At 42.3% G+C, this 16980-nt stretch overlaps 1 protein-coding gene across 2 annotated transcripts; it reads right to left on the bottom strand.

Annotated features, from left to right (window-relative positions):
- Positions 1 to 1068: 1068 nt before the first annotated feature.
- On the bottom strand, positions 1069 to 14167 carry LOC113876058 (putative protein ZNF720). Of its 2 annotated transcripts, XM_027514887.1 has the most exons (6): positions 14094 to 14167; positions 13409 to 13492; positions 9715 to 9841; positions 9128 to 9220; positions 4278 to 4565; positions 1069 to 1221 (listed from the first exon to the last, which is right to left on the bottom strand). In XM_027514887.1, coding segments are annotated over exons 2-6 (525 nt in total). In that variant the 5' UTR covers positions 13424 to 13492; positions 14094 to 14167; the 3' UTR covers positions 1069 to 1219. The 2 variants fall into 2 exon arrangements, with proteins under 2 accessions (XP_027370688.1, XP_027370687.1); XM_027514886.1 differs by having other exon boundaries at positions 1069 to 4565.
- Positions 14168 to 16980: the final 2813 nt, after the last annotated feature.

Below are 16980 nucleotides of genomic sequence, written 5' to 3'. Positions count from 1 at the left end.
CCTGTTGCCTCTCCATGGACGAAGCCAGGGCTCAGCTCTCACAGATGGATCAGGAGGCACTTCCTTAATCCGGGCCTCTGCTTAGAATCCCCTGGAGCACTTCCTAGACACCACAGTGATGCTCCCACAGGACCAACATAGAACTGTTGGGAGGGCATCAGTGAGGTCAGTTCCTGACACTGGTCATGTGATCCTGATGGGAAACCAGATGGAAACCATTTGGCTAAAGATTCTTTCTGAACCATTTCAATGAATACAATCCCTGGTGGTCAGGTCAACACTCCAAGAAGTTATCAATCTGCAGGTCTACAGTGTGGCCGTTAATGGAGTCCTCAGCAAATCCCATTTTTTTTCTGATGTTTCTTCTCCCAAACCAACGTTCAGGAGTCCTGAGCTCAAAGCCTCACACTCACCACACCTAAGACCTCTCTGTAGGGGAGGATTTCGGGCAGAAATTTCTGAGAGCTCAAAGCTAGCATCAGCCAGAGAAAACACCAGTTCTTACAGTTTAGCCTGTAGAAGTTATGCTGGGTGAGGTGCTCTGGGCTCGCTAGGGTGAGTGTGAATTAATCCATTCAAGCCAAAACAACAAATCCGGTGAGCACTGTGAGGGTGTCATTGAACGGGGGCATGTAAAGTAGACCCTGGGGTCAGCAAGACTGTTGATCGCAAGGAAGGTGGTCATCTAAAGCAGGTGCTCACAGGACTGGCTTTTGTGAGTTCAAGAAACCACATGCTGCCTGCTGCCCAGACATATGCTGAGGCAGCAACAGCATGGACCAGTTTAGGGAAATTGTCAACAATACTCATTTTTTGATATAAGGATATGAGATTTGTGACTTTTACAGCTTACCAGACAAAGCCTAGGAAGCACTTAGGAAGCATGGTATACACTAATTTCACGCCTCTTCCAGGAAGACTTTCTAATACGTTTGTGGGTTATCACAGAAGCTGTCTTCATTTCAACATTGTCAAGTAATACTCATGACTTGTGTTGCTATGATAAAGATACATCAATATTGCAGTGAACTCTCATTGTGTTTTTCTTACAAATCAAGGATATTACTATTGAAACTTTTAAACCAACTTCTATCTTACTTTAATACATGGAAGATTAAATGATCACTTACATCATGGCAACTTCCAGATATTTCACATCAATGCCAAACACCTCCGTTTAGATGGTCATTGTTCATTTTACATTATGGTATCCTTCATCTTCTAATGGAGGATAGATAGAAATGGTTGCAACACAATATAAAAAGGCTAATCTTAAATAAACCATTAAAAAAACTACGTTTCCAATCATAGTAGAAAGCTTAGTATGTATTGAGTGTTGAATTACATTCACATAAAAGAATCTAAAATCACGTCATTCTAAACAAGCATACAGATAGCAATCCACTCCAGTACTATTGCCTGGAAAATCCCATAGACACAGGAGCCTGGTAGGCTACAGTCTATGGGGTTGCAAAGTTGGACACGACTGAGCGACTTTACTTTTGCTTTCATACATACATTGCTACGAATTGTAACTTTCTAACCATCAACCTTCATCTCAAGATTCTTGCTAATATGTCCATTTTCTATGTGTTTTAACTATGGAGTACTCCCTACAGTCATTGTACTTCAGAGAAACTTCTGAGAACAAGATTGATGAAATGCCTTCTATTATGCAATCTCTGATATTTATCTCCATTTAACTTTTGATTAAATACTTTTCTACATATTGGTTACATCATTTCCATTGGTTTCTTATATAAACTCTTGTGTTTTCTGATGCATGTTTAGGGCAAATCTCTTCCATCACTTGTTCCATTACTAGAGTTTCTTTCCAGTGTGTGTTCTCAGATGTATAGTGAGATGACCACTCCGACTAAAGGCTTTGCCACATTCAGTACATTCATAAGGTCTCTCTCCAGTATGTATTCGCCAATGTACAGTAAGAGCTGACCTGTAACCAAAGGCTTTGCCACATTCAGTACATTCATAAGGTCTCTCTCCAGTATGCATGTGCCAATGTTCAGTAAGATTATAACGTGTAATAAAGGCCTTGCCACATTCTGTACATTTTTAACGTCTATCCCCGGTATGAATTTGGTGATGTTGAGTAAGGGCCGAACTCCTAATAAAGGCTTTGCCACATTCTTTACATTTGTATGGTTTCTCCCCAGTATGGATTCGATGATGCTGAGAAAGAACTGAGAAATGATGAAAGGCTTTGTTACATTCTTTACACATATAAGGCTTCTCTCCAGTATGGATTCGCTGATGATGGGTTAGATCTGAGTAACAGATAAAGGCTTTGCTACATTCTGTACATTTATAAGGTTTCTCTCCAGTATGAATTAGCTGATGTCGAGTAAGAAATGAGGAACGACGAAAGGCTTTGTTACATTCTTTACATATATAAAGTTTCTCTCCAGTATGAATTCGCTGATGTTCAATACGGTCTGAGTTGCAAGTAAAGGCTTTGCTACATTCTGTACATTTATAAGGTTTCTCTCCAGTATGAATTCGCTGATGTTCAGTAAGGCATGAGTTGTAAGTAAAGGCTTTGCTACATTCTGTACATTTATAAGGTTTCTCTCCAGTATGAATTTGCTGATGTTCAATAAGGGCTGAGTTGCAAGTAAAGGCTTTGCTACATTCTGTACATTTATAAGGTTTCTCTCCAGTATGAATTCGCCGATGTTGAATAAGAAGTGAGTTGTAAGTAAAGGCTTTGCTACATTCTGTACATTTATGAGGTTTCTCTCCACTATGAATTCGCCGATGTTGAATAAGGCTTGAGTTGTAAGTAAAGGCTTTGCTACATTCTGTACATTTATAAGGTTTCTCTCCAGTATGAATTCGCCGATGTTGAATAAGAAGTGAGTTGTAAATAAAGGCTTTGCTACATTCTGTACATTTATAAGGTTTCTCTCCAGTATGAATTCACCGATGTTGAATAAGGCTTGAGTTGTAAGTAAAGGCTTTGCTACATTCTGTACATTTATAAGGTTTCTCTCCACTATGAATTCGCCGATGCTTAATAAGAAGTGAGTTGTAAATAAAGGCTTTGCTACATTCTGTACATTTATAAGGTTTCTCTCCAGCATGAATTTGCTGATGTTCAATAAGCCTTGAGTTGTAAGTAAAGGCTTTGCCACATTCTGTACATTTATAAGGTTTCTCTCCTGTATGAATTTGCTGATGTTGAATAAGAAGTGAATTGTAAGTAAAGGCTTTGCTACATTCTGTACATTTATAAGGTTTCTCTCCAGCATGAATTCGCTGATGTTTAATAAGGCTTGAGTTGTATGTAAAGGCTTTGCCACATACTGTACATTTATAAGGTTTCTCTCCAGTGTGAATTCGCTGATGTTGAGTAAGGAATGAGGAACGACGAAAGGCTTTGTTACAATCTTTACATATATAAGGTTTCTCTCCAGCATGAATTCGCTGATGTTGAGTAAGAAGTGAGTGACAGTTAAATGCTGTGCAACATTCTGTACATTTGAAAGGTTTCCTTCCTGTATGAATTCTCCTATGTCTACTTAGATTGGATGACTTACTAAACACTTTCTCACATATCTTACACTTGTTTTCTTCCTGTGCATTCTGAACAGCGTCCTGTTGAGTAAGTTCTGAACAGTGATTAGAAACCTTACCATATTGACCACAAGTCCTCTCTCCAGTACAAGTACTCTTATCTAGAGAAAAACCTGACATTTGATCAAAGGTATTTCTACATTTATTACTTTTAGAATCCTTGTTTGAAGATTCAGGTCCCTGAGGTTTCTTAAGGTTTGAGTCTCCTTCAACTGTGTACCTAGCTTCACTGCCTGAATATCTTCTCAGTCCGCCATAAATACTCTTGTAATTATTGGAGCTGGGGCTCTTACTTAAGGTCTGACTCATTTTATTATACATGGAAAGTTGTTGTGTATTAACCATATCACAATATGTACTGAACAATGATGGTTGGATTGCATCTCTTCCATTATCATCAACATTATACATCTTGGAATGGATAGAAGATATCTGTTGGGGGAAGAATAATGATCCCCTGCTCATGGATCCCTCAAATTGCTTAGATTGTGAGTTTTCACACTCATTGTTAAATTGTAGGTGTTCAGACATGCTTGAATGTATATTTACTCGAAGCCTATGTTCAGAATTGTCTGAATGAGTATTTGCAGTAGAGACTAGATTACCTTCCAGATTTTCCACGTTTTCTTTTAGAGAACACGTATGTTTCATAAAAGGATGGAAATCTTTTGTTAAACACTTACACTTCTCGGCAGATATTGAAGATTGAAGTTGCTGTTTTTCCCAATTTGACTCACGTTGCTCATTTCTTTTTGCAGTAATGGTAGCATTATGTGTAACTGTCTCCATTTCTTTATGTCCATATAAACATCCTCTCTGTCTTTCATATACCCTGGTAAATTCCCAATCTGTCATTAAATTTAAGTTTCTGAGGTGAAATGTTTGATATATTCCTAGGTTTGCTTTTGGGAATACATCTTCTAAAGCTGGATTCTTTGTCCTCAAATCCTGGGTGTCTTGTGGAGACACAGCTGAAAGATACCAAATAACAAGTAATTTTACCTGCTATTCTCAGTGAATATCTTTAAAGATTTAGAGAAAATTGATGATCACAGCTAGTTTAAAAATAAAATAGAGATGGAAGGATCAAGATGCCAGAGGCTTAGGCAGATGTGGAGCTCATCTCTCTCTCCACAAATGAATGAGAAATGGAACAATTCTCAGAGAGCCCAGCTAAACACTAGCAGAGGCCCTTGGAAATCTGAAAGGACAAGAAAGATTCCTGCTCTGCAGGGTAGGACAAAAGAAAGAAGAAGGAAAAAGAAGAGAGGTAGTGGGTTGGGGCCTGCAACCCTGCGGGGAGATGAAAGTGAGGAGATCTCCATATCCGAGGAAGCCCCTCACTCGGGCAGCTCAGTTTGGATAGAAGGACAGCCTCATTCTCTGTGGGAAGAGAACATGGCAAACAGTGTGTGGCAGCAGGACAGAGTGAGACCTGCACACAGGGTACTGACCCCAGCCCTGCCCACCCAGCCTTAGAGGCATGTCCAGCAATGCAGACAAGTGCTGGGTGCTGAAATGTGGGGTTTGGAGAGCAGAGCCAGGCTGAGGACTGCGGTTTGCTGTGAGGAGACATCCTGAGGGGACGGGAGTGAAGGAGGAGGTCTATAAACGGCATGCTTGTGGAGGAAGCATGAACCACCACAGAGAGAGTGTCCTTGTTAAGTGATGCCCAGGGAATGAGCCCGCTGCATCCCTTGTCCCTTGTGCCTGCCCCTGCTAGCCAAGGACTAGGAAGAACTCTACCCAGCCTGGGGTCTTTTGAGCCCCCCGCCATGGCCTCCCCCATCAACCTCCTCCACAATCAGCAGAATCCTGAGTTCTGGGGCATCCTCAGGAGAAGACACCTGTGAGTTGGCCACACGCACAGATGGAGCAGAAAGCACAGGTGAATGCCAGCAATAAAGAAGAAAAGCTGAAAACTCTCCTTGCAGCAACAAAAGCCACGGTCTTACACCCAGCTTTGTAACCTCAGTCCGTACAGAGCATCTGAACCTACAACCAAGGGCTCTCTCATTCATGGCAGGTGTAGCTTTAGTAGCTGTAGACTTTGTGGGCTCCTACCCAAGGGGGCTAGGCCAGGACAGAGCCTGAGCTGCTCCGTAGCACCACAGCGGGTCCAGCTCCATGCTGAATGCAATCCCAGGACCTGACTTCACTGAGTCTATGCTGGTGACCTTATGAAAACAACAGCTGAGAGACACCAGGGCCATGTGCCATCATGCCCATGGTTAAGGGGGGGACAAGAGCAGTGCCAACACTACATAACATGAGAGCTTGCAGGACGCATGAGAGAGGACACCAGAGCACACCCTGAGGTGAACATTCCGAGAGCAGTAATACTCAGTGACCTCTCTCCCAGTGAGTGTGCTCCAATCCCACCTGCCTCGCACCACAGATCAGAATCACAGCAAAGACTCAGATCTGGGGGCTCTATTCCACCATGCAGGGAGCAGGCACCACCAAAGACAGGGCAGTAACCACCACAGAACAAGGGGGAAACAGCCCTGAATATCCAGGGCAGGCTCTGGTCACAGTTAACAGCAATCAGAACACAAATCAAGAGAGGATAAGGGCACAAACCTCTGGACCAACCTCACCCACCAAGGTGCAGATAACAGAAGGAAGATTAACTAGGTGGCTGCACCCTTCAAAACAAAGACCACAAACAGAACGCAGGACAATATGAGATGGCAAATAAATACATTATAGGGGAAGAAACAAGATAAAAACCTCCAAGGACCACTGAGTTAAGAGGTGACAGGCAATCTAATGGTTACTTCTGCTTTTAGTCATCTTAAGTGGAGACACCAAGCACTTTCACAAATCCTAGGTGCCTAGTAATTCTTAAATCCACTTCTTGCCACACATGTTTCTGAGAATGTTCTATTAGATCTTTCAGTCTAAGAATCATAAATGATAGTGATAGAGAACTAGTCGGAAACTGAGGACACATAAGACAGTGTCCGAGGAAGCTGAATACAAATAAGACAAACTCAATAAAGTACTAGTTTTAAAAAATTAAATAAGAAGAGAGACTTTAAAACTATGATTGAAAGAGGGAACTCTACTCATTGCTCTGTGGAGACCTAAATGGGAAGGAAATCAATAGGATGGTAAAGACTAGAGATCTCTTTAAGAAAATTAGAGGTACCAGGAATATTTCATGCAAAGAGGGGTACAATAAAGGACAGAAACGGGATGAGCCTAAAAGAAGTAGAAGATATTAAGAGAAGCTGGCAAGAATACATGGAATAAGGATACAAAAAAGATCTTAATGACCGAGATAACCACGATGGTGTGATCACTCACCTAGTAACAGACATCCCGGCATCTAAAGTCAAGTCAGCCTTAGAAGGCATGACGACCAACAAAGCTGATGGAACTCCAGCTGACCTATTTCAACTCCTAAAAGATGATAATGCTAAAGTTCTATACTCGATAAGCCAGCAAATTTGGAAAACTCAGCAGTGGCCTCAGGATGGGAAAAGGTCAGTTTTCATTCCAATCACAAAGAAAGGCAATGTCAAACAACGCTCAAACTACTACACAATTTCCCTCATTTCAAACAATAGCAAAGGCTCAAAATTCTCCAAGCGAGGCTTTAACAGTACGTGAACCGAGAGCTTCCAGATGTTCAAGCTGGATTTAGAAATGGCAGAGGAATCAGAGATCAAATTGCCAACATCCCTTGGATCATATAAAAAGCAAGAGAGTTCTGGAAAAACAAATACATCTGCTTTATTGACTACACCACAGCCTTTGATTGTGTGGATCAGAAGAAACTGTGGAAAATTCTTAAAGAGATGGGAACACCAGACTACCTTACCTGTCTGCTGAGAAGTCTGTATGCATGTCAAGGAGCAACAGTGAGAACTGGACATGTGACAACGGACTGATTCCAAATTGGGAAAGCAGCACATTATTTGTCACCCTGCTTATTTAACTTATATGCACAGTAGTTCATGGGACATACCCGGTTTGAGGAAGCACAAATTGGAATCAAGATTTCAGGGAGAAATATCCATAATCTCAGATACACAGATAACACCACCCTTAGAGCAGAAAGCAAAGAGGAACTGAGGAGTCTCTTGATGAAACTGAAAAAAGAGGCTAACAAAGCTGGCTTCAAACTCAACCTTCAAAAAACAAAGATCATGGCACCGGTCAGATCATTTCATGGCAAACAGTGGGAGAAACAGTGGAAACAGTGAGAGGTTCTAGTCAAAGCTATGGATTTTCCAGTAGTCATGTATGGATGTGAGAGTTGGACCATGAAGAAAGCTGAGTGCTGAAGAATTGATGCTTTTGAATTGTGGTATTGGAGAAGACTCTTGAGAGTGCCTTGGATTGCAAGAAGATCACACCATTCCATCCTAAAAGAAATCAGTCCTCAATATTCATTGGAAGGACATGGTTCCTTGTCCTGAAGTTCTGAAGTTCTGATACTTTGGCCACCTGATGCAAAGAACTGACCCACTGAGAAAGACCCTGATGCTGGGAAAGACTGAAGATGAGAGGAGAAGGGGACGACAGAGGGTGAGATGGTTGCATGGCATCACTGACTCGACAGACATGAGTTTGAGCAGGCCCTGGGAGTAAGTGATGGACAGGGAAGCCTGGCCTGCTGCAGATCATGGATCACAGACTCAGACTCGACTGAGCGACGGAACTGAACTGACTGATATGTATATTTGATTACCTTTGCTGTATAGGAATACAAAATTGGAAAATACCTATATTCCAATTAGAACTTTTAATAAAGATTTCTTCATATAATCTAAAAATTGTCATAGTTTGAATCAACCATTAATAATGTAGTGGAAAATGTGCTAAGATTTTATGTCAATGTATTTTAAAATTCTATGAGGTGATAAAACACAATAAAGTATTTTAGCATGTTGGAATTGGGGCAAATACACTAAAGATATTTTATATGAGATCATATAAGGTAATGAGAAACTTTCAAGTCAACCTGAGATGTGCACTGTTTCATTTTCACCAGGTTTTGCTTTCTGCAGTGAAAAATTACTTGAACTTGAAATTTATTTAGAAGGTCCTATGTGTCGCTCCCAGTGGATAGGAAATTATAAATCAGAGAACAAAAACCTGTCCCTAGTATTCCTGGAAATTTGGCAGTTTGTCTACCACTCGACTCACACATTTCTGTCTAGAGATAGAAGGAAACTTTAAAAGGACTTTCATACAGTTACTCAGAAATGGGCAGAGTTTTCCTAGGGCCCCCAAGAAATCGAAGAGCAACAAATGAATGCAGTTTGTCACAAGCCAAAAGGAGATATTTAGGTCACACTGTGATGGAGAAAAGTAATCACTGGAGATAAATTCATGAATGATTTCAGAGACAGAGAATGGGGCAGGTGATACATTTCTATCACCGTAGCAGAACAAACCCAGGTTTTCGAAAACCATTTCCATTGAAGCAAATCTCCCAAGATCACGTGATGAAGGATGAGTTCCTCACTGCTCCTTGGACCTCTCATCTGAGTCATCATTTCCAACCATTCATACCTACCTGGGTAAATGGCTGTTGTCTCCATTCTTCTCATATTCCTGGGATCCTTTAATAGCTCCAGAAAGGTGACCAGGTCCACCTTAGAGACAAGCCCTGGTGATCAGAGAAAGGAATATCTGTGTTGTTAGAGATTCATCAGTATCGAATCCAATATGTATTCAGGTGAGACGAGAATGCATTTTCTTCTGAAAATGATTTCCTGAAATACTTTATTCAAAGCTGCTATACAATACTAACACACACCTAACAATCAGGTCCTGAGATTCTGGTCAAGTAGTACTAAAGCAAAAGTAAGTAGTGTCAATGTGAGATTAAGAGAGGGTGCAACTATTTAATACCACAGAACTTACACAATTACCAGTAACCTGGAATGAAGGACGCAGAGTATATCAAGGAAGAAAAACATTACCAGCATAATGATTCATCGTGAAGCCTTTCTTTCTAAACTCAGAAATGACCCATTATCCCCTAGACAGCACAGATCTGAAAATACTGTGGGAAGCAGAAAATTTCAGAAGACATTCCAGAAATGACAGAACAAAAACGCAGTGGGTAGATAAGGGATTCTGGAAGGCAGTTATCCTCACCCAAGGAGGCCAGGTTCCTGTAGTTCTCTACCATCACGTCCCTGTACAATTTCCACTGACCAGGGTCCAGGCATTCCCACTCCTCTTGAGTGAAGTCTATGGCCACATCCTGAAATGTCAGCCGTCCCTGAAATACAAAGTACAGATGCCAGTAGGCCATGGGAAGTCTTCCTAATGTGATCCAAGATGAAAACGGCAAGTTCAGAGACCTGGTCGTGATTTGGTGGCTTGGCTGGTATTACAAAATATATTTTTTTACACAGTTTTCCTTTTTACCCAATTTCTAATGTGAAGAAAGGACGATGAGTTATGATCCACAAGAGAAACTATTCTCATCTGAAAGAGCAATTATAAAATAATCAGGGCAACATTAGCATATTTATTCCGTGATTCAGGAGCAGACCATGGCCATGTTTTACGGATATCAGGATGGCAAAAGTCTAACCATGAGGGGTTACTTTTGGAGAAGAATAAGCTTTGTCTACATGTACCATAACCTTAAGTAATGCTTATTTATTTTACCAAAGTAACAAAAGATTTTAAAAATGAATGTAAATCACTTAAAGGCAAAAAATTCATAATCTCTTCTTGAAAGCTGCATTCTAAGAAAACTGTGTTCTATTAACATAGAGATTAGACTAAATTCCAGTCTGCTACCAGCTTACCAGATAGCAAACAAAAGTTGTTTATCGGTTAACCTTCGAAAAATCTTTTCCATAAATTATGAAGTAGCAGTATTCTTCCAAACGCATTAGAGTGAAACCATAGAAGGCATGTTTAAATCTGATTAAACTGCAATTGACAGTGTAGCCTGGTCACTGCTATGACTTGTAACACTTTAACAGGATAAGCAGAATTATAGTTGACCAGATTTTATTAGGGCATATCAGATCTATAAGACTCCACATAATTTTAGGATATCTATATTGGTAACATCCACCATACAGTATAATCTGAGAAGATTTATCACCCCTTCAACAGTACTTCCCATGTAACTTTACATGTCCAATGAACCCAGGTAGTTTAATAGCTCCCTGGGATGTCTCAGGGGCCCTCTGAAGCATTCCAAAGTCAGCTAGAAGTCAAGTCATTTAGGAAGCTTTGTGGACAAATATCAAAAGGGGTTATAACATTCAGTCAGATAAAATCTGAGTAACAGGCAAATTTGGCCTTGGAATACGGAATGAAGCAGGGCGAAGACTAATAGACATTTGCCAAGAAAAGGCACTGGTCATAACAAACACCATCTTCCAACAACACAAGAGAAGATTCTACACATGAACATCACCAGATGGTCAACACCAAAATCACTGATTGATTATATTCTTTGCAGCCAAAGATGGAGAAGCTCAGTCAGCAAAAACAAGACCAGGAGCTGACTGTGGCTCAGATCATGAATTCCATATTACCAAATTCAGACTTAAATTGAAGAAAGTAAGGGAAACCACTAGACCATTCAGGTATGACCTAAATCAAATCCCTTATAATTATAGAGTAGAAGTGAGAAATAAATTTAAAGGCCTAGATCTGATAGAGTGCCTGATGAACTATGGAATGAGGTTTGGGACATTGTACAGGAGACAGGGATCAAGACCATCCCCATGGAAAAGAAATGCAAAAAAGCAAAATGGCTGTCTGGGGAGGCCTTACAAATAGCTGTGAAAAGAAGAGAAGCGAAAAGCGAAGGAGAAAAGGAAAGATATGAACATCTGAATGCAGAGTTCCAAAGAATAGCAAGAAGAGATAAGAAAGCCTTCCTCAGCGATCAATGCAAAGAAATAGAGGAAAACAACAGAATGGCAAAGACTGGAGATCTCTTCAAGAAAATCAGAGATACCAAGGGAACATTTCATGGAAAGATGGGCTCAATAAAGGACAGAAATGGTATGGACCTAACAGAAGCAGAAGATATTAAGAAGAGATGACAAGAATACACAGAAGAAGGGTACAAAAAAGATGTTCACGACTCAGATAATCACCATGGTGTGATCACTGACCTGGAGCCAGACATCCTGGAATGTGAAGTCAAGTGGGCCTTAGAAAGCATCACTACGAACAAAGCTAGTGGAGGTGATGGAATTCCAGTTGAGCTATTCCAAATCCTGAAAGATGATGCTGTGAAAGTGCTGCACTCAATATGCCAGCACATTTGGAAAACTCAGCAGTGGCCACAGGACTGGAAAAGGTCAGTTTTCATTCCAATCCCAAAGAAAGGCAATGCCAAAGAATGCTCAAATTACCGCACAATTGCACTCATCTCACACGCTAGTAAAGTAATGCTCAAAATTCTCCAAGCCAGGCTTTAGCAATACGTGAACCGTGAACTTCCAGATGTTCAAGCTGGTTTTAGAAAAGGCAGAGGAACCAGAGATCAAATTGCTAACATCCACTGGATCATGGAAAAAGCAAGAGAGTTCCAGAAAAACATCTATTTCTGTTTTATTGACTATGCCAAAGCCTTTGACTGTGTGGATCACAATAGACTGTGGAAAATTCTGAAAGAGATGGGACTCCCAGACCACCTGACCTGCTCTTGAGAAATCTGTATGCAGGTCAGGAAGCAACAGTTAGAACTGGACATGCAACAACAGATTGGTTCCAAATAGGAAAAGGAGTATGTCAAGGCCGTATTTTGTCACCCTGTTTATTTAACTTCTATACAGAGTACATCATGAGAAATGCTGGGCTGGAAGAAGCACAAGCTGGAATCAAGATTGCCAGGAGAAATATCAATAACCTCAGATATGCAGATGACACCACCCTTATGGCAGAAAGTGAAGAGGAACTCAAAAGCCTCTTGATGAAAGTGAAAGAGGAGAGTGAAAAAGTTGGCTTAAAGCTCAACATTCAGAAAACGAAGACCATGGCATCCAGTCTCATCACTTCATGGGAAATAGATGGGGAAACAGTGGAAACAGTGTAAGACTTTATTTTTTGGGCTCCAAAATCACTGCAGATGGTGACTGCAGCCATGTAATTAAAAGACGCTTACTCCTTGGAAGGAAAGTTATGACCAACCTAGACAGCATACTGAAAAGCAGAGACATTACTTTGCCAACAAAGGTCCGTCTAGTCAAGGCTATGGTTTTTCCTTTTGTCATGTATGGATGTGAAAGTTGGACTGTGAAAAAGGCTGAGCGCCGAAGAATTGATGCTTTGAACTGTGGTGTTGGAGAAAACCCTTGAGAGTCCCTTGGACTGCAAGGAGATCCAACCAGTCCTTTCTGAAGGAGATCAGCCCTGGGATTTCTTTGGAAGGAATGATGCTAAAGCTGAAACTCCAGTACTTTGGCCACCTCATGCCAAGAGTTGACTCATTGGAAAAGTCTCTGATGTTGGGAGGGATTGGGGGCAGGAGGAGAAGGGGACAATAGAGGATGAGATGGCTGATGGCGTCACTGACTCGATGGATGTGAGTCTCAGTGAACTCCGGGAGTTGGTGATGGACAGGGAGGCCTGGCGTGGTCGCAAAGAGTTGGACACGACTGAGCGACTGAACTGAACTGAACTGAGCTTCTTTGGCTGGTAATACTGTTTCTGCCATTCTGATGTGTCAGGAGGGCAATGGGTCCCTTGGGATCATGATTATGGGTAAGTTCAAACAAACCGGTTCAGAAGTTAAGACGCTTATCAAGTCCAAAGAAACAGCATTTCAGGAAAAAGAACAAACAAACAAAAGGATTATGCCTCTTACCTCGGAATGAGTCATTTCTGACTCCTTGCTTTCCTCTTCCTCTGGGCTTCCTTCTCACGTAAGATCAGTCTTGGGAAGTGACCCCTGAATGTTGAAAATAGACTGTTCAATACCTAGAAAAACACACCGAGCTCCCTGTCACACAGCCCCACACAGAGGGAGGATCTCAACAGGTACAAAATACAATCCTCTACGGCCACTGACACAGCAGGGATTCTGGAACACAGAATCAAACGAGGTGTTTTTCGTTTTATTCTTTTCTTCAGAACTCGCGGCCCTTCCTGTGAAAACCACACGTTCTAGGCTGACCCTCCCCTTCAAACCTCAGGCGAGACCCTGACCAAACTCCATACAGAATAGAACCTCCTTCACCTCTTCGCGGATCAAGGACCTAGGGGTTGGGCAATGCCGGACTTTAAGCAGCGGTCTCTACAAGTTAGAAGGCAGAACTGCCAGAGAAGGACGTGGACTCTAGAACGATAATAACAGGAAGCGGACGTGGACCCCAGGGACCCGGCAGCTAAGACAAAGGACTTCAGAACTTCTCACGGCGATGCGAGGACACACACTGGGAACGGGAAAATGGGGACGGTGGTTTGAACGTTCACAGAGACCCCCGAAAGCCACGTGTGAAGGACAACAGGCTGTGGGACTAGGAATCGGGTTTTAAACAAACAAAACTCACCAGAACACTCTGTCGCTCATTTAAACTCGATTCCCGGTCTGAAGGATACTGCGCACGCGCGGGCGGAAGAGCCGGTACAGAGGAAGGTGAGTGCGCTACGGGGCGGCCAAAGATAGGCGACGAAAGGGGAGAGGGTGGGACGAGGCCGGAAGCGCAGGTACTTATGGGCGGGGCCAGTGGGGACGGGGCCTTGCCTCCCCTCACCCCCGCCCCTCTCGGTTTTGGGTCTGTTGGTCCTTCTGTCCTGCTGTGCTTCCTTTCTCTGCCTTTTGATGCCTTTAAATCTCTTTGATTTCCTCTGGAGCAGAGCTGCTTCCTGCCTGTTCTAAGTTAGTGTTTCAAACAACTTAAGGCAAAAGAGAAGAATTTTGAGAGCTGCCTCTATGGAAAGCCGAGATGTTTTCAGCAAGTTGAAAAACGGGGAAAATTCAAAAGCCCTTTGTGGGAGTGTGTGAAGATGGGTGTCTCCTCAGTAACAAAAAGCAGAATGTAACCACTCAAATAATCCGTTGGGAGGAAGCCTCAGTAATTGTAACCAGAGACCTGCTTCCATCAGGGAAGCCGGCTTTTCTCTTAGGAAGTGATTCCAGAAAGAAAGAGGGAGATAGGAATCCACATTGTCGTTTATAACGTAACCACAGAAATGACATACTCTTATTCCTGTCAGAATCTGTTGATACACAGATTGCCTCTGTTAATTGTTGCTGCTGCTGCTGAAGCCACCAATTGCCCTGCTTCTTTCAGGACTGAACAAGTTTCCAAGAAGCAGGACTTTTTGTGCTAAAAGTGGGCACGAAACTAGGCAAATGGGACGCGTGGATCACATCGACTGCTCTGCACTTAGCTTCCCAAACACCCTCCTCTACTGTTGGCTTGCTTTCCTAACCTCCTCCTCTTCACCCAGTCCTTGAAAGGATAATCTGGAGAAGCGCTAACACAAGACAGGAAAAATAGTAAGAGGCCCACAGACCATTGTATCCCAGGAGAGTACACCCTTCTCTTTAAATGTGAGATTAGCAACTTCCCTAGTAGTCCAGTGGTTAAGATGCTGTGCTTCCACTGCAGGTTATTATTGGGTTCAATCCCTGCTCGGGAAGTTAAGATCTCAGAGTTGAAGGTTTAATCATTTCTTACACAGAAAGAGCATTAATCATTACAATATAAAGGAAAATATATGTCAAGGTAATAAATTACTTATTAAAGAAAATGTGTTTTGGAGCATCCCCAGCAGCCCAGTGGTTAAGACCCCATCTTCCAATGCAGCTTTGCGGTTCCTTCCCTAGCCAGAGAACTAAGATCCCTCATGTTTTGGGCTGTGAACAAAATGAAAAGAAAATATGTTTCTTAAGTATCTGTGAGTGGGGACAAATTCTAAGTAGAGGATATTGATACTGATTTTCATGATAAAAGTATTAGTAGGTCAAATCTCACAGTTCCCTGCTGGAACCTCTGGTTCTGAATATGACTTTGGTCACGAAGAACTAGGAGAATATTCTCTAGGGAGTTGGCACTAAGGTGTACCTGCTATTGCAGACTACAGTGGAAATTAGGCGGGAATTTCTATCTATCAGACATTGAATCCTAACTATAAACAGGGGGCATTTGCCTCAAGATACTTTTTGAGAAGTTCTATGACATTTCAGACAATGAGGTATGATGATTTCACCTTTGTAAAATGACAGATGGAGAAATTCTTGAAAATCCCTCTCAGGTGCTTTGGCTCCATTTCTCTACTCATAATCTAAATGGAGGCACAGTTCAGTGGTCTCAAGAATAGGAAATAACTCGTTTTTGGTGGAAACACCTCATGGATACAAACTATACAAGCAGACACATGAAATTCCCTTCCTTTGTCAGATCTCAGTATTTATTACAGGTTCCTTGTGAGTCCCTGTCTGTCTCCAGGACCAAAGGGAATAGAACCTTCCTCAAGCATTTCAAGAGTCCCTTTGGAGAGGATCGGTACAAACCTTTAATTGTTCTTTTATCATTAGCAACTGAGCCATAAAGATTTCCACAAATAATCTCAGTTCTTTAAGCCTGTCTCACATCGCAGATACAGGTGAAGAGATAATTGCAGTTCTGAGGGGTCATGAGGTCACAGAATTACAAACCGATATCTAGGGGTCTAGCTGCGTCCCTCCCCGTCACAGGAGCAGCTTGACGTGACCAGCACTCTGAACCCAATATCCGGGCTATGTGAAGATATCAAGTGAGTATTTTCTGTTTCAGCTTGTGGGCAAGAATCTGCAAGAAACAGGTGCTTTCGGGAGTCTGGGTTGGTGACCATTCAGGAAAAACGAAGTGTTCTGACTCAAAGTAATGCAAAGCTGGAAGGAGGAAGAATTCAAAAAATGTAATGGAGCTATTAAAGAGAGATTGGGTGCTACCAGATGTCAGTTCGCAATGCCTCCTAACATATCTTAGTGTAATTCTTTTTGAAAAATATTTATTTATTTGGCTGTACTGGATCTTCGGAGAAGGCAATGGCACCCCACTCCAGTACTCTTGCCTGGAAAATCCCGTGGACAGAGGAGCCTGGTAGGCTGCAGTGCATGGGGTCGCTAAGAGTGGGACACGACTGAGCAACTTCACTTTCAGTTTTCACTTTGAAGCATTGGAGAAGGAAATGGCAACCCACTCCAGTGTTCTTGCCTGGAGAAGCCCCGGGACCGGGGAGCCTAGTGGGCTGCCGTATATGGGGTCGCACAGAGTCGGACACGACTGAAGTGACTTAGCAGCAGCAGCAACTGGATCTTACTTGTGCTGTATGGGATTTAGTTCCCTAATCAGGGATCAAACCTAGGCACCTCCCCCAAGTCCTGACCCCCCACCCCCCACCCCCGCCCTCGCCGAAGCTAGCATTGAGAGCCAGGTGTCTCAGTCA

The sequence above is a fragment of the Bos indicus x Bos taurus genome, chromosome 18, assembly GCF_003369695.1.
Source record: "Bos indicus x Bos taurus breed Angus x Brahman F1 hybrid chromosome 18, Bos_hybrid_MaternalHap_v2.0, whole genome shotgun sequence".
In the NCBI taxonomy this organism is placed as follows: Eukaryota; Metazoa; Chordata; class Mammalia; order Artiodactyla; family Bovidae; genus Bos; species Bos indicus x Bos taurus.
Note: the sequence above shows the minus strand (reverse complement) of the source record. Positions and strands in the feature narration are given on the sequence as shown.